At 37.8% G+C, this 26,936-nt stretch overlaps 1 protein-coding gene across 1 annotated transcript in view; it reads right to left on the bottom strand.

Moving 5' to 3' along the window:
* The window catches only part of HSD17B12 (hydroxysteroid 17-beta dehydrogenase 12), a 156,807-nt gene that overhangs the window by 91,882 nt on the left and 37,989 nt on the right, over positions 1–26,936 (bottom strand). Inside the window, exons 2-3 of the mRNA XM_035012601.1 lie at positions 6,616–6,662; positions 5,310–5,385 (exon numbers count right to left, since the gene is read on the bottom strand). Of these exons, the coding sequence (XP_034868492.1) occupies positions 5,310–5,385; positions 6,616–6,662 (123 nt within the window). The remainder of the gene's footprint in view (positions 1–5,309; positions 5,386–6,615; positions 6,663–26,936) is intronic.

The following is a 26,936-nucleotide window of genomic DNA, read 5'->3' as shown; positions in this document are numbered from 1 at the left end:
GGTCAACTCTCTGATCCTAACATCATGTGGTTCTAGTTTCATTAAACATGAAAGTAAAAAGGTTCACTAATACCTCGTTGTCCTTATGTAAATGAAACAGGCTAAATATAACAAGGCATCACATTAATGCTACTGAGAGTGCATCAGAAAATTGTGAAACAAACTTATTTGGTCAAATCCACATCTAACTATACAGATTTGTCAGAGGTAACGTTTGAAAAAGTGAAACTGATTTTTTTTTTTTAACCTAACCCTATTCCTCTGTTGACTACAGACCAATAAGATTTACATTTCTTTTTTTTATTATGTTATGTTAATCACCATACATTACATCATTAGTTTTTGATGTAGTGTTCCATGATTCATTGTTTGCGTATAACACCCAGTGCTTACCTTTCTAAAAGCTTTACATTTCAAGAGATCACGGAATTACAGGGCCATCCCAGAGCTTTACACCCTGAGATAATTAACAAAAAGAGAGAAACACCCTATCTGTTTTTCTTTTATTTATTTAAGTAATCTCTACAACCCAACATGGGGCTCTGACTCAAGAGTCAGATGCTCTTGTGACTAAGCCAAATGTCCCTTGTTTTTTTTAATCAAAGACAGAAATGTGTGTTTTTTAAATCAAAGCCGATTAAAGTGAATGCAATCAGAATTACCAACTGCCATGAACAAATATGGACTGTAAATATCACCATCTCTATATTCTGTGAGCCAATAGGTTGATCTAAAAGCTAGTCTTTGCTCTGTGCTTTTTGCAAGTAAAAACTTAGCTCAGAGTTCAAAAATTATCTAGGAGTTTTTCTCTTTGACAAATCAAAATCGACAAAAATACTGAATATATTAATAGTCCTGGCTAACAAAGATAATAAAATAAGCTTATTATGTATGTGTTGACTCTCAGCTTGTATTAATTCAATGGGTGACAGGTATCCTTACAAAGAAGCAAAAATTCATCAAAGCAGTCGATCCCGAGAAGGCACTTATCCACTGTTGGCAAAACATTTAGTTCCCTATTAATTATATATAATCCTTTAAAAATTTTCCTGGAGAACTTTGATAAGTAGGTTGTCCTCCACACTCACAAGAAATTGCTTCTAAAGAAACAGAATCCCCAAGTTTACATAACGACAGTGGAGAGTCAGAAGGTGACAGGAGCCCAGAAGAGTCCTTGTTTTTTCTCAGTTGGCATGTGGTTTCTTTTTCAATCCCCTCCTTTCCTCTTTCCTTCTTTCAGTCACGTAGGAAAGAAGGAGGGATGAGTTTAACCTCCTGGAGTGAATGTAAGAGCTGGATTAGAAAAGACAAGTTAGCCTAGTTAAACTAACTTGCCTGACTTCTGTTTCTTGACACAAGTCTGACTGATACAGAAATTGGTATCAGGAGTGGGATCCCCAAAAACAGACCTCAGAGGACTTTGATATTGGTTTGATTTGATCCATAATGCAGTTGCATCACCATTAATCAAATTAATGCTGGCTGCTGATTATAATAAAGTATCCACTGAAGAAGTACCTTAAGGGACCAAGTGGCTGTCACATTTGAGTTGGGCAGAAATGATGAATACAAAGATTGTGGTATGGCATGGCTTCTTCTGAACACACTGGAGCATTTACAGAAAGAAAATGACAAGCTTGGGTCTTTAAACTTTCAGCTCCCATTTATGAACAGAGAACTTCTATGGCAGCCCTAGTAAAAACCTCTATATGTTTTATAGCCACAGGGCTCCCCTTGCTAACATCAGATTTAACTGTGCCAGGTACAGAATTACAATGTGTAAGCTGAACTCCACAGACTCACCATGTCTCATGTATGAAAGCGAAAACACTGAATGAGACTTGGGATGGGGTATCTGCGTGGACTCAACTGATGCCAAGGATCTTGAACCCCTGAGCTATTCTGAGCCTCCTTTGCCAGTGCAAAGAGAAATAGCCTGCTCTCCTATGTCAGAAGAGATTAGCTTTCCCTGGATTGAAGAACCTGCATAACCTCATGATAACTCTAAGGGCAATTGCAAGAGAATTCCTCTTCTCCTCAAGACCCAATGAGACCATCCCTTACTGCTACTCATAACAGGGTAAGATCACAGCATTCTTTGAGGAACAAGTATAAAGTCAGATCCATAAGATAATAACTGACACACAAAAATAGTTGCAAAAGTTTGCTAATTTGTATTGGTAGATACCTAGGAAACCTGTATGAGAATGATTCTAAGAGTGTTAGGCCAAGGAAAACATAATACAATACCAGACTGGGATAGTTTTTAAAATATGAATCACTTACCAGAGATTTAGCTTATACAACTGGAAGGGGCTCTAAGATTTAGTTAACTTGGTTGGCTGACTGCAACTTGGACTCCATGACGGCCCTCCATTTAGTAAGTTTGGGAGGAAACAACTTCCCTGGCATGATGCAGAGGCAGGGATTCAAAGGCTCATTTAGAAATGCTGGAGTGGATTTATCATGTGCAACCTGCACACACAACGCCTCCACCACTACACCCCCTAAGAGGGCCCAGTGGATACTCTCATCACCTAAGGCTCCAGCTGCTAACTGGAGTGCCATTATGTGGGCAAGAGGTTATTAGTCTGGCCCTTTAACACCCTGTCAGTCATAAAATTCACCACCTTGCTACAAAATGAGAACTTCTCCATGTTCTCTCCTTGTTTGTTTCTTTCATGGCACTATTACAAACTGCAATTATTTCTTTGTCTGATTTGCTTTGTTTTGTTTTTTGCTTTTCTACCTGTTTTTTTTCTCTGTCTCCTCCACTAGCGTGTAAGTTCCATGAAAGCAAGGAGTGCCTCTGTCATGCTCACCACTGTATGCGGACTATCTAGGACAGGACCTGGTGCACAGGCATTTAATAAAGATGTGCTGAAGGCAGAAACAGAGTTAGTCTGTCTCTGTCAACATTAAATTCTGGTCCTTCCTTCTCCTGGAATAGATATGTTCATGAAAACACTATCCTGCCAAAGAGATGATTTATGTCTGAGCTGAAAACCTGTACAGATGTATATAATCTCCTCTTTGTATTTCTTCAGCTTAGAACTGATGACCTGGTCTGCTGATACCACCTTTCTCATTAAATTTATATGATGCCCAGGAAAACATAATAAAGGTCAATTCAGTGCATCACTATCTGTCCCTTCATGAAAATGTTTGAACAGAATCCCGTCTTTATCCAGAATGGCATCTCTGCCCACAGTCACATGTCACCTCCTATCACAAGTGAATAAATTCTCAAATATCATTAAAGTATACTTCTGGCTTGTTGAGCAATTTTTGGTACAGGCTGGAGCACTTTCTAAAAGACTGTCATGAGGTAGCTTTTATTTGTCTTGGGATCAAGATGGTGGTTTGCTCAGATCACAGCATTTCAAAATTCAACATTCCATTTCATCAAAGGTTCTATTTTTCACCTATGAACCTTTACTTCCAGCAACTAGTAAATGCTTTCATTAACAGCCAATTTTATCTACACATGCACAAACCCAACATATATATATTATATCAGTTATACACAGAATAAGAGTTAATTATACACATGAGCACAAGTAACTAAGAAAGAAACAGTGTTAAGATCCAGGCAAACATATGAAGTTCAACTACTATCTAAATTAACTGCCTCAGGCTCATTAGTGCCATGGTTTCATTCAAATTCCCACCTTAGCCAAACTGCAAAATACTGTATGTCTTGGACCTTCAGGGTTGTGTTTACATAATTCAAAACTTGAAAGTTAAAATCCTTAAATGCCAAAGATGTAAAGATCTATGACAGCAACAGGGTTTAAGAAAAAAAAAAAAAAAGATTTAGCATACTTAATATTAGTATCTATAAGGATCTGTTTTTTACATAAAGATTAAGTGCATTTATATGTAATCTGTCCAGAAGAACCAGTTACGGCCTGGAAAGAAACAATAACAAAAATATATACCTCACAAGGATGTCTGAAAGATAAAAGAGGATAATACATGTGAGGGAATAAATAAATAATAAAGCACCATATAAATGTTAATAGTAGGTAGTAATGTTAATAATAAAATATAGTATGTGGTATGCCTTCAGCTTACACAATGTTATATATCAATTGAGATATCTCAATAACGCTGAAAAAAAATACAGTAGAAATCCTCTCTCCTCTGAAAGAATTGGAGCAGTTTATTAGTTGGCTACTCATAGAAGTTAAAGCAGGAATCCTAGAAAATGACAAATACACATTGTAACCATTTTATTTAATTTAAACCTTACATAAGTGTAATTCATTCACCAGTTCTCTGGGTAGGACCCCTGCCTTACATTTGAGTTTAGATCTGCTGACCAGTATTCCAGACTTTCCTGTCTCACCCGTGCCCATAATGCATCATTTATGATCGCAGATCTAGTTCTTTTAAAGTGCAGCAAAAATTTCAACATACGCAAAACAATCGGAGAGCAAATTTCTTACTTTTTATCATTTTTTCCAATTATTTTACATTAGTCTTGTTCACCGCTAATTTGACAGCCAATTTCTGAAAGAACTTGCTTTTCTCACTTTTTTCAGAGCATTCAAATTCGTTTTTGTAGAAATAACTCCCCCTTTTTACACAAATACCGCATCAGTGTGTGGAATATTAAATAATAAATGCACTCAGCATAACTTTGGGAACAAACATAGCTGACTCTTAAAGACAATAAGTTGACTTGGGGGGGTAAAAGCACAAAAGCGTCACACTGAGAACCTGACCAGCCGCCAAGAGTCAGCACGCTGGGAACAGCAGTTAGTGTGTTCTACCAAGGAAATGGACAGCACTGCTTTATCCATCAGGTTGGTTAATTAGACATGAGTTAAGAATCTTTGCTATATAGTAATTCAGGTCTCAAGCATAGCTGCCTAAGAAGAAAGCTCAAAAGATTCCCTCTCGTATGTAGATAGACTGCCTTCTGTATTTTTCTTCAATTATATATGATTACATTTAGAGGCAATGATGTCAAAGAGTGAAAAGAAAATGCAAGAATACTGAAATAAAGCAACAGAAAAGGAATTCAGGTGTTTAAGTAGAACATGATAAAATAATCAGAGAATCTGGCTCCTAACAACAACTAAGTGAGTCGGGAAAAGACATTTTAAGGAAATTTTAACAGTCCCATATTAATTTGAAAAAAAAATGATGACCCATTTTAAAGCATCCCTTTTAACAACATAAGAAGCTTTCTGAACTATAAATAAATACGTCAGTGCTAGATACCTACTTGAAAACATTCAGCTTAGATTAGCTGTATTCCTTTCATAAATATGAAAGAAGAGGGTGTGTGAAAAACTTACTTATTTCACTGGAAACTTGATTCAGTTTATCCTGTGATCTGCTGATAAGGACAACCTTCATTCCATGTTTCGCTAACTGAAACAATAAAAAACACCAAGCAGTTGAATCACACCTGTACATTTCATTTAAAAACAGAAATCAGATATATTCTCATTTTAAGAAAACCTGATAATATGGTAAACCCAACTAAAAAAACCAATAAACCTAAGTTATAATGAATGGGCAATCCAAAATGAAGACTTTACAAAAGGATTCCCCCAAAGGGCTATCTTTCTGAATCAAGTTAGTATATAAATGTCAAAGGGTCTCAGAAGGAGTAAAACTTCTATTTTCATTTGGTACCCATCTACACTGCTTTAGTTTTTAAAATCATAAGTACTGGGGCATCTGGGTGGCGTAGCTGGTTAAGTGTCTAACTTGGTTTCAGCTCAGGTCGTGATCTTAGGGTCATGAGATTGAGCCCTGCATGCAGAGTCTGCTTGAGTTTGTCTCTTTTTCTTCCTCTGCCCCTCCCATTCATGATCGCACTCTTTCTCTAAAATAATCTTTCATAGATAAAGAAATAAAATCATAAGTATCTATTACTTCTATAATTTAAAAGTCAGCTTTAAAAAATATTTTGTTTTGGACTGGATACATAAAGACTAAACGACTGGCAACCAAGGAAGATTTAAAAAGATCCTCTGTTGGAAATGACGATTGAGAAATCCAGTGGATCTGCCAAGACTGTCATCACAACTGGGCAGTATCATAAGCTGTGGTGTTTCAGCGGAACCAGAGGGCAGGGAAGCTTGCCTTAAAAGAGTACTACCAATGCTCCTGCTTTGTACAATGGCCCTCAAACTACATGGTCCCTATGCTTTCATGACGTTGCCCTTTGCCCATGTCCATCAATATCTTTTTGTCAATTATAGTCTTATTAAAAAAATGATGCCATGGACTAGCCTGGAAATAAAACTATTCCATAATAATACAGCCACCTTTTGGAAAATAGTTCAAAACAACTGACTTTAAAACTAAGGACTGTCCATAATTACACAATATAAAATAAAACTATGCTACATTTTCCCCAATTCCAATTTACTGGGATAGAAAGTTTTATACTCATTTTTGCACAAAAATTTATTTTAAAATTGTCTTTGAGCAAGCGTGGTGTTTCTGATTAGAAATAAAGCATATTTATTGTACTATATAACACTGTATTTGTTTTTAACTTCAACAATCAAAGCAACTATAAGAGATAATCCTGTATTTGTTCTTTTATTTTTATACAAAAAAAAAAAAAAGATCTTGAAAATTACCTACCTCTTCTGCATATGATTTTCCAATTCCATCAGTACCACCTGTGACAACTGAGAAAAGAAAAAAACAGTTTAGGTTAAGAGCTGCAATGAAGAACCAAGCATAGTTAGGACCCACCAGTTATACACCAGAGGACCTGTGTAATACTTTGATGTAAAAGATGAAGCAACACTAGTGATTCAAATTTAAGATGGAATACCCACCACAGTGGCTAAAATTTAAAAGACTGCAATACCAAGTCTTGACAAGGTTGTGGAGCAACTGGAACTTTCATACATTGCTGGTGGCACTGTAAATTGATACAATCATTTTGAAAAAAAGCTATTTGGCATTATGTCCAGAACTAAACATATGCCTACCCTGTGACCTAGCAATTCCCAAGAGATATGAACACATCATGTCTATCAAAAGAATGTTCATGGTAGCTTTATTTATGTGTAATAGGTAAACATGCCCAAACATTGATCTACAAGAGAATAAGTAAACAGAGGTATGTTCATATAATGGAATACTAAATAGCAATAAAAAAGAACTACCAATATATTCAAAACATGGACAAATCTCCCAGACATTATGCTGAGTGAAAAAAGCCTGACACAAAAGCATACAAGTTGTTATGATTCCATCCATGAAGGCCAAAAAAAAAAAGGGTAAAACTAATCTACGATGACAGAAATCGGAATATTGATTACCTGTGGGTGAGAGGGTAAATGACAAGGAAGGAACATTAAGGGACCTCCAGGGTAGAGGATGTATATCCTGTATCTTGATTTGGGTGCATAAGTATGTAAGAATTCACTTTAAAAATGCATATTTAAGTATATATCTGTTATACCCTAATAAACTTAATTTTTCAAAATTATGGGCAATAAAAAAATTGAGTAAGATTGATTTCTTCTATGGGAAAGTGCATTTCTCTTACAAGCTCAAAAACCCTTTTTTTTTTTTTTTTTTAAGATTTTATTTATTTATTTGGGGGCGCCTGGTTGGCTCAGATGGTTAAAAGTCTGCCTTCGGCTCAGGTCATGATCCCAGAGTCCTGAGATCGAGTCCTGCATTGGGCTCCCTGCTTGGTGGGGAGCCTGCCTCTCCCTCTCCCTCTACTGTTCCCCCTGCTAGTGCTCTCTTGCTCTGTCAAATAAGTAAGTAAGATCTTAAAAAAAATAAAAAAAGATTTTACTTATTTATTTGAGAGAGAGAGAGCGAGAGAGAGCACAGAGGGAGAGGGAGAAGCAGACTTGCCACTAAGTGGAGAACCTGAAGCAGCGCTTGATCCCAGGACCCTGGGATCATGACCGGAGCCAAAGCAGACACTTAACCAACTGAGCCACCCAGGCCCCCCTCAAAAACCTTATGTAGCAGAAACATTTGAAAATTATAATGGGTCAGGCTTCATCATGGTATCTTATCTCTGAAATACTATAATGATGCTTGTTACAAATTCAGAGCATAGCCATCTCCTCCAAATTGTTAGGGATGTGCCTCAAACTTCTCTATGAGATTTTCCAAACCATTTACAAATTATGGAAAACAAGTTATGGAGTAAAGTAGGATTTTCTTGTATTTGTCCTAAAAACACTTTTTCAAATTACAAAAGGGCAAACATATCAAAAAATAAAAACAGTATAACAAACCCAAATGTACCCATGACCCAGCTTCGAAGACTATCAACTTGATTTTAACTAATCTTGCTTCAACTACACCTCTACCCACTTCCTCCCATCTCAGATTATTTAAGTAAATCAATAACATCATATGACTTCATAAGAATTTCAGTATATGTTATTTAAAATAACCACAATACCATTATCCTGATTCCTAAACTGGAAATCATAAATCCTAATTATCTAATACCAAATCAAACATCAATTATCTAATCAGTATGTAAATTTTCACAAGTGTTTCAGAAAACTTCTAGTAATTTGGTCAAATCAGGATTAAATAACTTCCATACTTAAAATTGGTTAATGTCTATTAAATCTTTTAATCTATAGGTCTGTCTATCCATCTACCCTTCTATATCTATTTATTCAACCTCCATCTCTCTCTCCTCCCCTTTACTCCTTCTCCCTCCCTCCCCCCACCCCCAACTTCCCTACTAGTTGTTGAAGATATTGGGTCCTATTACTTTCCCAGCCTGGCATTTGCTGATTACATTCCCCTGATGTCATGTAACATGTTCTTCTGTCCCCTAGTGGTTACCTATCAATGCTTGATCAAATTCAAGTTTGATTTTTTTGGTAAGAATACTTCAAAAGTGATAATGCATATTTACATCAGGAGGCTCATGTCTGGTTATCTTTCTTTCTTGTTTTATTAGCAGGCACTGATCACCACTGAGATACAGAATTTCATTAGAGGTTGCAAAACTGATCTTTGTGTTTTTTACAGTTTTGGGGGTTGGGAGAGAGAGTGAGTGCGCACTGGGGAGGAGGGGCAAAGGGAGAGGGAGAGAGAATCTTAAACAGGCTCCATGCTCAGCTCTGAGCCCAACAAGGGGCTTGATCTCTCAACCCTGAGATCATGACCCGAGCTGAAACCAAGAATTAGATGCTCAACCGACAAAGTCATGCAGGCGCACCCCCTCTTATATTTTCATCCTTGTTCTAAATCCTGTGCTCACACTATTATCTCCTGCTTCATCAATTTTTATTACTTATTATAATTGATGGAACACCCACTCCTCTTTATCTTCCACCTCCTTCCAATGAAATTATATCACAAGACTCTGTCAATACTCAGTGTGTACATTATTAAAATAATGCAACTCAATTCTGACACTAACCATAGGACATGGGCCCCAGCAAAACTGCCCACACTTCGGGTATCAGTTGCAAGTTCAGAGATCCCGACAGGCACCCACAGTCTGACTGACTACAAAATTCAGGGTTCCCACAATTCCTCGGGTTCAGCAATTCACTAAACAAGTCACAGGACTTGGGACAACTTAACGATTTGTGATTACAGTTTTTAAATAAAGGTTATAAATCAGGACCAACCAAATGAATAGTCACATGGGGCAAGGTCTAGGAGGGTCCTAAATGCAGAGCTTCCGTGCCCTCTCTAAATCAGAGCACTTCACCCTCACAGCACATCAATGTGTTCACCAACTAGGAAGCCACATCAAGCTTCAATGTCCAGAATTTGTAATGGGCTTCATTACAAAGGCATGGTTGACTGCATCACTGACCATGTCACTGAACTCAACCTCCAACCCCCCTTCCCTCCCAGAGGTTGGAAGGTTGAGCTGCTATCACATGGCTCAGACCTTCAATCTTCTAATCACATGGTTGGTTTTTACAGCGTGACCAGCCCCCATCTTGAAGCTATCCAGAGTCCCACCATGAGTCCTCTCATTGGCATAAAGTATCAGGGCCTGCCATGAATAATAAAGACAATCCTATCATTCAGGAAATTCCAAGGAGTTAGATTCTCCCCACCAGAAACCAGGGATGAAGGCCAAATTCTTTATTATACAACAATTACTGTGACTAGGTAAATATATTATTCACTACTGAACCAAGTAATATAGTATAATTACATTTCCTTTCTTGGTCAACATTTTTCTTTTCCTGTGGTTCAAATTGCCTTTTTCTTCCATTTGCATAGTTTTCTTTTTAAATCTTCTCCCAGGTGCTCCTGAGTGGCTCAGTCGTTAAGCGTCTGTCTTCGGCTCAGGTCATGATCCTGGGGTCCTGGGATCGAGCCCTGCATCGGGCTCCGTGCTCAGCAGGAAGCCTGCTTCTCCCTTTCACACTCCCCCTGTTTGTGTTCCCTCTCTCGCTGTGTCTCTGTCAAATAAATAAAATCTTAAAAAAATAAAATAAAATAAAAATAAATCTCCCATTCCCTAACAGCCTCTCAGTACAATTTTCCACACAACCAATCCCATGAATTTTTTTCCTTTGTTTTTCCATAGAGATTACTTTCCCAGAGCCCTCCAGCTTTTATCCTGTTCCTCCTTGGAATGGCTACTCTGCTGCACAGCTGTTGTTCTAGAACATAACCTTGGGAATTCCCTTGGCCTCTCTCTCCTGTGTTGAAGCTCTTATTTCTAGATCTTATTCTAGTTCCTTATTAGGGAGCACATCCACCAGTAGCTTTCCAAGGATAGATGCATGAAGACACATTTTTGTAAACGTATTTTTTAAATAAACTTTTTATTTTAGAACAGTTTTTTAGACTTACCAAAAACTGTGAAGATAATACAGGGGGATCTCTGTATTTCAAGTCAGTTTTTCCTACTGCTAACATCTTACGTTTGTCACAATTCATGAACAAATATTGGTAGATTATAGTAGTCCCCTCTTTTCCATGGGGGATACATTTCAAGACCCCCAACGATGCCTGAAACTATGGATAGTACCACACCTTATATATACTATGGTTTTTCCTAGACATACATACCTATGATAAAGTTCAATTTGTTAGGCATAGTAAGAGATTAACAACATTAATAATAAAATAGAACAATTCTAATGTACTATAATAAAAGTTATGTGAATATGGTCTCTCACGCAAAACCTTATTGTACTATACTCAGCCTTCTTCTTGTGATGATGTGAGATAAAATGTCCACATGATGAACTGAACTGAGATGAATGATGTAGGCATTATGATATAGGCTACTATTTACCTTCTAACAAGATGTCAGAAGGAGGATCATCTGCTTCTGGATCACAGTTCACTGCAGGTAACTGAAACTGCAGAGAGCAAAACCTCAGATAAGAGGGGGTTCTACTGTATTATCAACAAAAGTCCGTATCTTTTTCATATTTTCTTGTTACTGAATGTTCTTCTGTTCTATGATGACATCCAGAATATCCTATTAAATTCATGTGACAGCTTAAGAGAAACTTTTTTTGACAACTTAAGAGAAAACTTTTTGATTGTGTATGTCTTTTTTTTACAATGTCTATATTCTAACCTCGTACATAATATTTTAACTGGGTATAAAATTCTAAGCAGGAAATCATTTTTTTCTTTTTTTTTATTATGTTAATCACCATACATTACATCATTAGTTTTTGATGTAGTGTTCCATGATTCATTGCAGGAAATCATTTTTAACAACAACAAAAAAAAAATTGAAGACAACTCTCCATTGTCTTCCAGCACCAATACTGCTCAAAAAGTGTTTCACCATTCTGAGTTCAGACCATTTTATAAGTGACCTGCTTTTTTGTCACTGGAGCTTTTAGGATTATCATTTAATCTTCAGCACTCGGTCACGATAATATACCTTTCAGTGGGTGTTTTCCCATTCATTGGTGCTAGGCCCTGATGGGCCTTAAAATCCATGATCTTCAATTCTGGCAGTTTTCTTATATTGATTCATTGAAAATTTCTTCCCCACACTTTTTTCTTTCTGCAATTCTTATTAATCAGAATTTAGATATAACAGTTTCTCTATTAATCATACTTTTCTTTTTGTTCTACTTTCCTGGAAATTTCAACTTTATCTTCCAAACTTTCTATTGACTTTTAAATTTTAGGTTGTCAAATTTTTAATTTTGAAGAGCTCTCCTTTATTCTGATTGCTCTTGCCCCCCTTTTTTTTAAAGGAACATCTTGTTCTTATTATAGACCTATTATCTTCTCTTATCTCTGAGGATATTAATTAGACTTTATTTATATACAGTTGGCCGTTGAACAACAGGGGCTTGAACTGCATGGGTCCACTTATACACAGATTTTATAAATACAATACAGTACTGTAAATGTATTTTCTTTTCCTTATGATTTTCTTAATAAGCTTTTCTTTTCTCTGGGTGTAAGAATACAGTCAGCTAATCCATAAAATATAAATATATGTTAACCAACTGCTGTTAGTAGGGTTCCAGTCAGCAGTAGGTTATTTGTAGTTAAGTTTTCAGGGAGTCAAAAGTTATACACAGGCTTTCGACAGCACAGGGCCCCTAATCCCCACATTGTTCAAGGGTCAACCATATTTACATTTTCTTCTTATATTCTATTTCCTCTACATTCCTTTTGACTACTTTGGTCTGTCTCATCTTGGAAGCATTAATATGGCAACTAGTGTGCATATGTGGGGTGATTACATTGTGAGCCTTGCTCTAGGGTAATCAGTGAGTAAACCAGCTTTTTTATTAGAGATTCCACAAAAGGATCTTTTCTTTGAGACCCTTGAGTATTTCTTAAGAAGCATTTCTCAATTTCAATCTTCTGGCTGCTGGGTAGGTGAACAGCTATTAGTTTGTAGACTTTTTATTCAACCCCTGCTCTCAGCTGGGTGTCTCACCTCTGCCTTCTTCTGTGCCCAATTTCCCTGAGTCTCAAGCACATCTGGCTCAGTGGCCTTCCCTACCCTTGTCTTTTGAAGTACCTGACACTTCTAGTTGTGCTTTTCTGGGATCCAAAAGCAAATCTTTGTGCTTTCTAATGGTGGATTGTCTGTGAGCACTCTGGTGTCTGCTCTGTGAAAGCAGGTACCACTCTTCCACCTACATTTGCTGTTACTGGGGAATGAGGGATTTCAGCAGTTCCCTAGTCTCATCAAACTGGAGCTTTCTGTTTCTCATTCTCCTAATTTTTAGAGAGGATTTCCAAAAAATAAAAGGCTAGAAATGCAGTTATTTGGTCATTTTAAAACTGGGAAGTTCCCCAAGTTTCCTCTGAAACATATTATACTAAAGTAGACTAACTTTAGTTGAGAATGAGATACTAAACACAATTCTCAAAAAAAATTGACTTTATACTCCCAGCAGGAACATTTTTTTCCTATCATCTCCTAGTATTAACTATCAAATTTAAATCAAATTAACAGTTTTTAGAAACTATTATGTGCACAACTCTGGAGCCTACAACAATGTGTAAGATCCATTCTGGATATTAGGTGTTCTATAAATCACCCATTCCACGGTTAGGACTTTAAATATTAAGCAGAAACAATATGACTTTCAACAGATATAAATATTAAAAATTTAGCCTGATCTTTTTTTTTTTTTAAAGATTTTATTTATTTATTTGAGAGAGAGAGAATGAGAGAGAACACATGAGAGGGGATAGGGTCAGAGGGCAAAGCAGACTCCCTGCCGAGCAGGGAGCCCAATGCGGGACTCGATCCAGGGACTCCAGGATCATGACCTGAGCCGAAGGCAGTCGCTTAACCAACTGAGCCACCCAGGCGCCCTAGCCTGATCTTTTTAGATAGATAAAAATATCATTTTTCTAGGGGCACCTGGGTGGCTCAGTCAGTTGAGCATCCAAGCTCTTGATTTTAGCTCAGGTCACAGTCTCAGGGTCCTGGGATCAAGCCCCATGTAGGGTTCTACACTCAGTGGGGAGTCTGCTTCTCTCCCTCTCCCTCTGCCCCTCCCCCCCCAGCATGTGCTCGGTGCACTCTTCTCTCTAAGATGAATAAGTCTTTAAAAAAATATATCATTTTTTTATATTCTAATTCTCAAAATCAAATCCAGCATTGCATAGTTATATATGAGCCAAATATTACCTCACAAGTACATTTTTTTCCTAAGAAAACAGGAAAGTATAAAAATTACTTTTATGTGCACATCTAAGAAATAAAAAATAAAATTGGAAACTCAGAGGCTCCCTTTGTCATCTCTGTAACCACCACTGTAGTTCTACAATAATCAGTCACCTACACAATGGCCAGGCAATGGGGGATCAACTAATGCTTCTCCATCAAAGGCAATGACAAGGGGTGCCTGGGTGGCTCAGTCGTTAAGCATCTGCCTTCGGCTCAGGGTCCTGGGATCGAGCCCCACATCAGGCTCCCTGCTCGCCGGGAAGCCTCCTTCTCCCTCTCCCACTCCCCCGCTTGTGTTCCTTCTCTCGCTGTCTCTTTCTCTCTGTCAAATAAATAAAATCTTAAAAAACAAAAAAAAGGGAAATGACAAATTCTTTAGTTCTCTAGGTCATACGGTAGGTAAGTGTTTGCAATAACGTAAAAACACGACGAAGTCATCTGTCAAACTTCAGTTAATCATAAAAGTTTCACTTGATGCAAAAAACTAATTTTAATTAATTTATTTAAGACGGACAATGGAGACAAGGATTGTCCTGCTGCTTTTGCTTTTAAAGATCCATTCTCCGCTTTAAAGCTACATATGTTCAAAGTGGTAGCAGAGATAACAACTGGTAGTTGGACAGAAAAATCTCCTAATCAAGTTCATTAATTTTTTATTTTTATAAAATAATAGTGTGATTCTCTCTATTAAGATGATACCATATTATCTGGGGAGTCAACTCATCATTATTAATTTTAGGAAGCTAATCAAAGCATATCATAACTTAAATCAAAAGTCTTTTAGTGTTGCTTCTGGGGCACTGGGAAAAGACATGAAATAGATTATTATTTTTTATCCTTCTTACTGTTGGTATTTTTTACCCATGTGCATATCCTGCCTTTCTGACAAAGAAGTCCTTTCCTACCACGAATAGAAAGATGGTATAAACTGAGCCAGTAGACTCTTTATCTATTCCAGTTTCCCAAAAATCAGTGTAGCACTGCTTAACCCCCTGCTTCCCAAGAGCACTTAACATTTTCTTAAAACAGAGTTCTTAAAAACAAAATTCAATAGAAAACTTGATTACTATTTATTGAATTATTTTATTATAAAAGATCACCAGTTTTAATTACTATAAATAGAATATTAGTGTAAAATATGTATATATATATTTAACCATTAACATTTTTAAAACTCACCAATGCAGTACCCAAGATCATTTTTTTGAAAATATTTGATCTAACCCTGAAATGTCTACCACCTTGCAATGAGAACCAATGAAACCAAGACTAGCTCCCAAATCATTCATATTAGAAGTACTGCTTGTTTTTTTGTTGTTGTTGGTTTCTTACAATGAAAAAATTAAGCACTCAGCCACAATGAAATAAGGTACCAAGTACAGAAATACCCCCAGGGACTCCTCCTTCTCATGTTATATGCACATCTGGGCCAGAGCCCAGTTGGCAACTGTCTTCCCTTCCTTCTTTCCAGCAACTGTGGCCTGGAATATAGACTCTATTTCCCAAACCCCAGCAGCCAGGTGTGGCCATGTGATTAGATTCTGGAAATAAGATGCAAGCAGTAATATGAGGGGCTCTGAGAATGGCTGCTCACAGGAAGCAGACTCAGCAGGGAGAGGCCCCTTTTTGACCTTCATCTACCCAATTCAGAAGTGATGGCAATAAGTCTGGCAGTCTTGAACCACAAGTAACCTTGAGGGTAGAAGCCACAGGCTAAGATGAAGGTGTATACTCATAGGAATCAAGGTTCCTGAGGACTCCATGGAATTACCATGCCACTTTTTTTTAAATTAATCATTTCCTTTTTTACTGCTTACCCCAGAGAATCAAACATATACAGAAATTCTAGTATTCTTTAAACTGGGTGAAAAATAAACTTCTATCCTGTTAAAGTCATGATTATAGGCCCAGAAAAGCAAGAGTAAGCTGTCAATAAAGTCAATTATTAAAACAAAATATTTATGATTCACATGATTACAAGAATATTTGCTCAAGGTACCTCATTCATATCATCCAGTTAATTCTCATAATAGCTATCACCCCAACCTAAGCTATCATCCCAACACACACAGACTTGTCCAACGAACCTTTCAGTCCTCCTCACTTTAGTTCATGCTCTACGTAGTTAAGAATTATCTTTCTCAAGCACCATTTTTATGATCTCATTCTTCTGTCAAGAAGTGACAGTGTTTCCCTACTGCCAATTATATAAAACCTGAAACACAAATCCATTCACTTCTCCCGGTTGCCACCACCTGGGGCTACCATCACTCATCTCCCACAATAACTACTCGAACAGCCTACTAAATCATTTGCCTACTCCCATACCTATTCCTCTCCAGTTCACTGCAGCCAAAGTGATCCCTCCAAAGGGCAAATCTGATACCACTTCCCTGCCTAAAACTAGTCAATGGCTTCCCACTGCCCCTATTCTTCACGAGGTCTTCCATGAGCTTATCTTATACCCATCACTTTCCTCTTACCACTCACTTCCCTGGTCATGCTGAAATTTTTCCAGTTCCTATAAGGTAACAAGTTCTCTCTTTACAAAAGTTTTGCTCTAGTCCCAATTTCACTCCAACCAGTGTCTCTGTCCCATCCTTGAGGTCTTCACCTGAACATCTCCTCTCCCATTAAGCCTTCCTTGAGCTCTAGACTAACGGAATCTCCTAGCTCTCTGCCCCCACAGTACTCCATACTTCACCTCCCTTCATGACATTCATCACAAAGGTTTATATAAGGGTCTGTCTGGGTCACCACAGTCTAACTGCTAGCACAGTGCCTGGCAAAAAGTAGATGATTAATGAGGTTTTGCTGGATGAATGAATGAGTAAATGAATGAAAAAAGATTATGAATGGAAAACTAGACTCTTAGGATACTACCCACTGTTTTGTCAACTTTTTTTTTTTTTAGTAATAATGTCTAATCACCTACCATACACAACCCCATATATCCCTCAGCCCCCTCAACATCAAGAGGTAGCGATCTAAAATGAAATTTAAGAAATTTAACAGAGAGAAGTTTAACTTTATGATGAATCTGTAGAGACATATTTTCTGTAGATGAATCTGAGGCTGTCTTTGAAAAGAGATGGTTTTCAATGTTAGAGAGAACTACTTCATTCATAATGCGCCAGGGTGGATACGAAGTGAACAAATCCAAAGCAGGATTAAGGGGAAGGGGGGATGAACCATTTTGCCTTAGGAAAGCAAAGTAGGGACAGTTTGTTGTTCTTGTCATTAAGATCTGCTTGTCAGTAAGATCTGCTTCCTCCATTAACACTGAGTATTCTCAGATTCCATTTTGCTATGAAGTAGGTAAGTGAAGGTAATTTTCAACAATACATAGAAAAAAGCCACAGGTACCACCCCTACCCCTCTTGGCTGTGAGAGTAGGTAAGATGGCCAGGGGCAGAAATGAGGTAGAGGAAGTGAATAAAGGGAAGGAGAAAAGGGAGGTTTAAAAAAAGGCCTCTGTCTTCATATATAAATATAACAGCAGAACCCAAATTTGCAAGCCTTTGTGAAGATGGAAACTGACAACTATAAAGAATATCCCAACTTGGCATCCAGAAGTGTCTAGCTTGTTATAGATTACATAAAATACTGGCAACTGACCAGGGCTCAGCTTCCAGATTTTATACAGTCAACAAAAATACTTTAGTTTGTGTAGGTTAAAAATATTCTACTCTTTTTGTCCTCAACTTGCTAAGAACAGATATTTTTAGTAAGCACCCAATCAACCTTATCAAAATCAAACATCAAAAATAGACTAGAGGAACACTGGAAGCAAATATGCTATTTTTAGCTCTTCTGACTATTCCCTGCCACTACCCACCAAATTCTGACTGCAGAGACCATGCATAAGAGCTTAGTTATTCTAGGCAGGTTCCTTCTCCTGACCCTTTTTTTTTTTTCCTCCCTGAACACCTGAATGCAGAAAACACTCGATTGATTAAAGATTAATACTGCCGCAAACCATGACAGCCGCCTTTCCTGAGTGGTTTTGGGGGATGGGGAGAAGAGACAATGATAGAAAGCTCGCATCAGTATTCCTCCTGGGGATCTATTACATGAAAAAAAAATTGCTATTTCAATTCCCTTTTGTTGCTAAAAATAGCAGCCTCAATTGATTCAAGCAAACAGGGAAGCGGCTTAGCAGTGCTGAATTTAGAAACCACTGAAGTCCCAAAGAGCAAATGCTAACGTAGTCGAACACATGCCAGCTCATATTTAACAAAGAACAAAGAGAAGCATGCAGGCTCCAAGTTAATAAAACAGCAGCAACTTCCTGCATTTTTATTCAAGAGAGGCAGTGAAAGGGATACAAAATAAGATAACTGTCACTTATTCTTCTAATCATATTTTGATAAAAAAATAATTTTACAGGAAAAATAATCAGATTATGCATAAATCCAGATAGTGTGGGCATTTCCCACAACCCCATGGTTTGGGAAAGTACACATCTTTTTTCAAGCACGGTACATTACTAGAGAAAGAAAATGCCCAGCTTCCAAATGTGCTATCCTCATAGTGATGCCCCTTTTCCTACTCAAGTTTGCCCACCAGGTTCCCTACTGAGCGGCCCTCTCTCACCACCCCCTTCCCCTTCTCTTGACCCAACCAGATACTGCAGATAGGTACAGTTTATCACTTAAAAAACTAACAAACAGAAAAACCAAACCAAAACGACATTCAAAGCACCTAGGTTCAGGACAGAGAAGAAGGAGGAACTGAAAAAGCAGAATCCACTTCAGGCAGCTAACCCCATGGGCCACCTTCCTGGCAAGGCCTTCTAGCTTCTGCTGGCACCACAACCCAAAACTATCTTCTGCCTGACTTTTTCACTTTGCTTGGTTAACTGAAAGCCTTTCCAGCTAATGATTCTTTTCAGTTAATACCACATCCTCTGTAAAAATGCAAACCCTTGTATAAGAATTAAAAGGCTATCAATCCTTGTGCCTCAGTGATTTAGTGGATTCAGATTGCTTTGTGGTTTCCTTTGGGGACAGCCAAAATGGGGGGGGGTAATGTGGAAAGGGCATCATAAGTGTACGAATTCTGACCGGGAACAAAGTAGTTACTACTCTGCATCACAAACCTAGGAAAACACCACAGTGGTGTAGGGGCCAAGGGCAGCCTGCCCCAAAATGTTCCACTTTGGCATATTATTTTAAATAAAAGTTACAGAAGAAACAGCTGGTACAAGGACACTCAGACCCTCCTCTGTCCCTCTGAAAGCAGGAAACAAATCTGTCATATGAAAGGTACCCTCCCTGTACTAAGAAATAAAAAGATATCCTTATCACCAGAGATAAGAACTTTAGAGCCAAGAAAGCTATAGAAACAAACCTGTTAATTTTTACTATCTCAGCCCAAATTCTGCTTAGAATTCCTTACTTGTTAAAGCTCCCAAATATGTTTTCTTTATCTAGCAATTCCTCATAAATGTATTGTCTCTCTTCCCAAAAAGTATAAAAACTGCTTGCCTTGGTCATCTCTTTGGGTCTCAGTTTCAACATTGGGCCTCCAGGCACACGTAATAAAACGTTGGGTTTTTTCTCCTGTTAACCCGTCTCATGTAAATGTAATTGTTAGTTCAGCTGGAAGACCTTGAGGGGTAGAAGAACAATTTTTCCTTCCCTACAGTGAAAGGACTTTAGGCTTTTGCTATTTTGGTCCAAAAATCAGTATGTGAAGTGGTTAAGAACATGGGTAGAAAAATCAGACCAGCAAGGTTCAAGTCCAGGTTCAAATCCCAACTCTGCCATCTATGAGAGGCTGGTTAACCTCTAGTATCATTTCTTTATTTGTAAAGTGAACACAATACTATCCGTCCCATAGTCATTGTAAAAATTCAATAAAATAATGTTAATAATAATACTCATCATTCAGGATTGTTTGAGAATTAAACAGGACAATGTATGTAATACAATGTACTTAGCACACTACTTGACACATAGTAAATTCCCAAAAATGTTAGCAATAGACAAAGAACACTGGAAAGTGAGAGGTGTATATAGGAAGAAAAATAAAAGAGCTACTAAGGTTAGATATGATACCAGTAGTACAAACAACAAAAGAAAAAATAGGCAAGTTGGACTTCATCAAAACTAAAACCTCTTGCGGGTGTCCGGCTGGCTCAGTCAGTGGAGCATGAGACTCAATCTCGGGGTTGTGAGTTTGAGCCCTATGTTGGGGGTAGAGATTAGCTAAAAATAAAATCTTTAAAAACAAAGGAGCAAAAAACCTGAAACTTCTTGAACATCAAATGTCCATATCAAGAGACTGAAAAGACAAACCAAAGAATAGAAGAAAATATTTATAAATCATAGTTTTAATAAGGGTCCAGATTCAGAATATATAAAGAACTCCTAACAACTCAACAATAAAAAGACAATTCAATATTAAAATGAGCAAAGGACTTCCAGAGATATTTATCCAGAGAAAGTATACAAACAGTCAAAAAGCACAGGACAAAATGTTCAGCATCGTTAGGGAAATGCAAACCAAAACTACAATGACAAACTAGTTTGGCCACAATTTTTTAAAAAAGAAAATGGAAAATAACAAGTGTTGGTGAGGATGTGGAGAAACTGGAGCCTCAGGACACTGCTGGTAGGAGTGTAAAATGGTACAGTAGCTGAGGGAAACAGTTCAGTGGTTCTTCAAAAGGATAAACATAGAATTATGATGTGACCCATTAATTCCACTCCTACGTATATACTCAAAAGAACTGAAAACAAGTACTAAAACAGAAACTTGTCCACGAATGTTTGTTAGCAGCACTATTCACAACAGCCAAAAGGTGGAAATGACCAAATGTCCATCAGCTGATGAATGGATAAACAAAATGTGGTCTATCCATACATGGAATATTATTCAGCCATGAAAAGGAATGAAGTACTGACTCGTGTTAAAATATGGATGAACAATAGGTATGAACATTATGCTAACTAAAGATGCCAGATACAAAGATCACAAACTATATGATTCCATTTACACAAAACATCCAGAATAGGAAAATCCACAGAGAAAGACAGATTAGTGGTTGCCAGGAGCTGGGGAAAGAGGGATGAGGAGTGACTGCTTAATGGGTATGCTGTTTCCTTTTGATGTGATAAGACTGTCCTGGAACTGGATAGAAGTGATGGTTGCATAACACTGTGAAGCCACTAAATCTCACTGAATTGTACACTTTAAAATGGTTTATGTTTCATTTTATGAGAATTTTACCTCAATTAAAAAAAAAATCTCTTTCAAAAGTTAGTAAAGATTAGCTTTTTACCAAGGACTAGACCAGAAAAGGAAAAGAAGTTGCTATTTCTCTTGCTGCATCATCCACTGAATTTTGCTGCATCGTCCCTTGAATTTAGGAAGCAAAAATCCAATCAATACATCATTCAATTTACACAAAAGAATACAGAGGAACCTAAGTTTGGACTGCTTCTATGGGTAGAACAGCCCCTTTTCATGTATCTAATACTGAGCACCTAATATGTGCCAAACACAGGATAGCAAGCACTTTACAGACACTATCTGTTTGAACTGTCCCAACACTTTATTAGGCACAATTAGTAGCTGCCCCAGAACTAAATTAGGGTTACAGAAAATAAGAGATTATAGCATCTGGCTTTACAAATAAAGAAACCATCTCAAGAGAGCTTAAGTGACTTGCCAGTGGTCACACCGCCCTAAGTCTGTCAGAACATTGACCCACTACACAATAGAATATGACTTATAAACTTGGAACAACCTACAGTATTCACATTAGCAATAATGCATGCTGCATACACAAATACTCCAAAGTCCCTTCCTCATTCATCTGATAATGTAGAATCCAACTTTATTTTTCACTATTCCTTAACCATCCTCGTAGCCCAAGCCAGTCTATCTAATGTTTCCCAAATATAACATGCTAGGGAATCGGCTCCATGTTGTGCTCAAGTCAACCCTCATATTGAGAGTGGCATTCCTCTTCACTCCCCACTGCCATCAGCCACCTTGCCATCAGCTGAACTTCTAAGCTTTGCAAACCACAAAAATCATCAGGTCTAGCTAAGTGGGCTCTAGGATATCAAAGCCCTGACTATTCTCCTAATAGTAGAAGTTAAAGAATGTGTACAAGTTCAAAATAACTGGAAGCAAAGAAACAGAACCAAAGTTCCCTGACTTTTTGTCTGGTTCTTAATCCTAATGATTAATTAGATCATGAAACACGGCAAGGAAAAAGAGTTGATGGTATAGTTATGACATTCTTATCTCCAATGTTATATAATCCTGGCTTTTTCTTTTCTTTTTTAAAGATTTTATTGTTTATTTGTGAGAGAGAGAGTGTGTGTGTATGAATGAGAAAGAGAGCATGACCGTAGAGGAGCAGAGGGAGAGGGAGAAGCAGATTCCGTGCTGAGCACGGAGCCCAAGGTGGTGCTTGATCCCATAACCCATGAGATCATGACTTGAGCCTAAACCAAGAGCCAGGAGCTTAATCGACTGAGCCATCTAGGCACACCCTGGCTTTTTAATGTAGATGGAGTAGCTAACATTCAAATGGTAAGTGTCCCGTCTATGCAACTGTTTTATGTTCAACATAAATTATCACATTCCCTTTACTCCTATGTAAGATATCTGTATCTCGTAAGTGCCTATAGGCTTGAAGTTACTTAAATAAGTCCAAATTGGAACAGTCCTGTAGCTGAAATAAGAAATATTAGCTTTTGGGGCTCATTCGGTTGAGCCTCCGTCTCTTCATTTCAGCTCAAGTCATGATCTCAGGGTTGTGGGATCAAAACCCAGGTCAGGCTCAGTGCTCAGTGGGGGAGTCCCTTTGAGATTCTCTCTCCCTCTGCCCCTCCCGCTTATTCTTTCTCTTCCTCTCTCTCTTAAAATAAATACATAAAATTTTTTTTAAAAAAAGAAATATCAGCTTTTGACATATCTTATGGTTGTACACATTTAACTGGTAGAGTAATAACTAAATCAAACATTTCTTTAGCTTATAAACAGTAGGCAAACACACTAGCTGGTCAATAGCGCTTACTACATGAGTGTCCTTGAAATAAACAATTCAGTCCTGATAAAAGTGAGAGTTGTAAGGAGATCTACTTGGTAATTCCAATAATTAACTTCTTCTGAATGGCCCAAATTTATATACACCAAGGTAGATAAATATCCAGACAGAGTCTAGTGTAAATTATTTGGCTTGTTTCAACTTAACTCATTCAGTTTAAGCTTTCAACAATATTCTTCAGCTAAGAAGTGGGTAAAATCCTCCAAAACAAAGAGACCTTGGATTTCAGTCACTCTGATAGATAAGACCCTCCCCACTAAGATGCCAATCTCCTTTTAAGCCACTAGGCTTATCACAGTAACACTACAATAAAGTCATGGTTTGAGCCAGAGTCTCCTGTGAATAATTTCTTCCTCAAGGAATAAATACTTCCCTAAAGACCTAAATGTTAATGCTTTAGTCAAAGAGGCCTCACCGCATCCCTAGGTACTTTATACCTAAGAGAAATCAAGTTCATCTACTTGTGCTGCCTGACTCAAATCTGATCAAGAACTTTAAAATATCCTCCCCAAAAGATAGTCTGATAAACAATTTGTGATATATAGCTTGAAGACTGAAATAAATAACACATCAACCACAAAAATTTTTTAAGGTGGTTTAAATTAATTAATTAATTAATTTAATTTTAGTGAGGTCTACACTCGATGTGGGGCTTAAATTAACAATTCCAAGATCAAAAGTCACATGCTCTATCAACTGAGCCAGCCAGGTGCCCCTCAACAACAAATTTGAGGTAGGAAATGAAGAAATCTAATCTATTCTCTCCAAGTTTTTTTTTCCCCCTCATCCCTGAAGAGCCAAAACCATGGAAGCACAATTCCCGCCTGTCAGACAACATCTGGCTGGATCCTCATTCTACTTTTTAGGAAAACCCAACACTGCCAATGCAATTATGCTAAGCAACTCAACGACTATCACACTTTTCAAAATGAACACTCAACGAGATACATTTCCAACAGAATCTTTTAAAGGAGCTTCATGTAATCCAACACTATTTTTCTGAGTTATATGGATTATATTGTACATAAAATAGCTGTGAATTGACCAGGAGTCGGGAAACCTATGATCTAGTCCTGGCTCTGCTAAGTCTTCCTGGCCCAGTAATTAACATTTCTTTTTTTAAAATTTAAATTCAATTAATTAACATATAATGTATTATTGGTTTCAGAGATAGAAGTCAGTGATTCATCAGTCTTAGATAATGCCCCGAGCTCATTACATCACTTGCCCTCCTTAACGTCCATCAGCCGGTTACCCTATCCCCCAATCCCCCTCCCTGCAAGCAACCCTCAGTTTGTTTCCTATGATTAAGAGTCTCTTATGGTTTGTCTCCATCTCTAATTTCATCTTGTTTTATTTTTTCCTCTCTTCCCCTATGATCATCTGTTTAGTTTCTTAAATTCCACATATGAGTGAGAACATACGATAATTGTCTTTCTCTGATTAACTTATTTTGCTTAGCATAATACCCTCTAGTTCCATCAACGTCATTACAAATGGTAAGATTTCATTTTTTGATTGCTGAGTAGTATTCCACGTATATATACACCACATCTTCTTTATCCATTCATCTGTGAATGGACATATGGGCTCTTTCCATAGAAAGATGGCTATTGTGGGCATTGCTGCTATAAACATTGAGGTGCACGTACCCCTTTGGATCACTACATTTGTGTCTTTGGGGTAAATCCCTAGTAGTGCAATTGCTGGGTCATAGGGTAGCTCTATTTTCAACTTTCTGAGGAACCTCCATACCATTTTCCAGAGCAGCTGCATCAGCTTGCATTCCCGTTGTAAGAGGGTTCCCCTTTCTCCCCTTTCTCTTTACCGATATCTGTCATTTCCTGACTTGTTAATTTTAGTCATTCTGACCAGTATAAGGTGGTATCTCATTGTGATTTTGATTTGTACTTCCCTGATGCCAAGTGATATTGAGCAATTTTTCATGTGTCTGTTGGCCATTTGTATGTTTTCTTTGGGGAAATGTCTGTTCATATCTTCTGCGCATTTCTTGACTGGATTACTTGCTTTTTGGGTGTTGAGTTTGATAAGTTATTTATAGATCTTGGATCCTAGCCCTTTATCTGATAAGACATTTGCAAATATCTCCCATTCTGTGGCTTGCCTTTTAGTTTTGTTGACTGTTTCCTTTGTGTCCAGGAGCTTTTTACCTGGATGAAGTCCCAATAGTTCATTTTTGCCTTTGTTTCCCTTGCCTTTGGAGATGTGTCTAGCAAGAAGTTGCTCCAGCAGAGAGGTTGAGGAGGTTGCTGACTGTATTCTACTCTAGGATTTTGATGGATTCCTGTCTCACATTTAGGTCTTTTATCCATTATGAGTCTATTTTTGTGTATGGTGTAAGGAAAATGGCCCAGTTTCATTCTTCTGCTTGTGGCTGTCCAATTTTCCCAACACCATTTGTTGAAGAGACTGTCCTTTTTCCATTGGATATTCGTTCCTGCTTTGTCGAAGATTAGTTGACCATAGAGTTGAGGGTCCATTTCTGGGTTCTCAATTCTGTTCCATTGATCAATGTGTCTGTTTTTGTGCCAGTACCATACTGTCTTGATGATTACAGCTTTGTAATAGAGTTTGAAGTCTGGCATTGTGATGCCACCAATTTTGGTTTTCTTTTTCAACATTCCTTTGGCTATTCAGGATCTTTTCTGGTTCCACACAAATTTAGGATTATTTGTTCCAGCTCTGTGAAAAAAGTTGATGGTACTTTGATAGGGACTGGATTGAATGTGTAGATTGCTCTAGGTAGCATAGGCATTTTAACAATATTTGTTCTTCCAATCCATGAGCATGGAACGTTTTTCCATTTCTTTGTGTTTTCCTCAATTTCTTTCATGAGTGTTCTATAGTTTTCTGAATACAGATCCCTTGGCCTCGTTGGTTAGGTTTATTCCTAGGTATCTTATGGTTTTGGGTGCAAATGTAAATGGGATCAACTCCTTAATTTCTCTTTCTTTTGTCTCATTGTTAGTGTGTAGAAATGCAACTGATTTCTGTGCATTGATTTTATATCCTGCCACTTTGCTGTATTCCTGTATGAGTTCTAGCAATTTGAGGGTGGAGTCTTTTGGGTTTTCCACATAGAGTATCACATCATCTGTGAAGAGTGACAGCTTGACTTCTTCTTTGCTGATTTGGATGCCTTTTATTTCTTATTGTTGTCTGACTGCTGAGGCTAGGACTTCTAGTACTATGTTGAACAACAGTGGTAAGAGTGGACATCCCGGGCACCTGGGTGGCTCAGTTGGTTAAGCTACTGCCTTCGGCTCAGGTCATGATCCTGGAGACCCGGGATCGAGTCCCGCACCGGGCTCCCTGCTCGGCAGGGAGTCTGCTTCTCCCTCTGACCCTCCCCCCTCTCATGCTCTCTCTCTCAAATAAATAAATAAAATATTAAAAAAAAAAAAAGAGTGGACATCCCTCCTGTGTTCCTGACCTTAGGGGAAATGCTCTCAGTTTTTCTCCACTGAGAATGATATTCACTGTGGGCTTTTCACAGATGGCTTTTTATGATACTGAGGTATGTATCCTCTATCCCTACACTGTGAAGAGTTTTAATCAAGAAAGGGCTGTACTTTGTCAAATGTTTTTTCCACATCTATTGAGAGGATCATGTGGTTCTTGTCCTTTCTTTTATTTATGTAGTGTAGCACACTGATTGACTTGCAGATGTTGAACCATCCTTGCAGGCCATGAATAAATCCCACTTGGTCGTGGTGAATAATC

This window comes from Mirounga leonina, unplaced genomic scaffold (assembly GCF_011800145.1).
Source record: "Mirounga leonina isolate KUSES-001 unplaced genomic scaffold, KU_Mleo_1.0 Mir_166, whole genome shotgun sequence".
Lineage (NCBI taxonomy): Eukaryota > Metazoa > Chordata > Mammalia > Carnivora > Phocidae > Mirounga > Mirounga leonina.
Note: the sequence above shows the minus strand (reverse complement) of the source record. Positions and strands in the feature narration are given on the sequence as shown.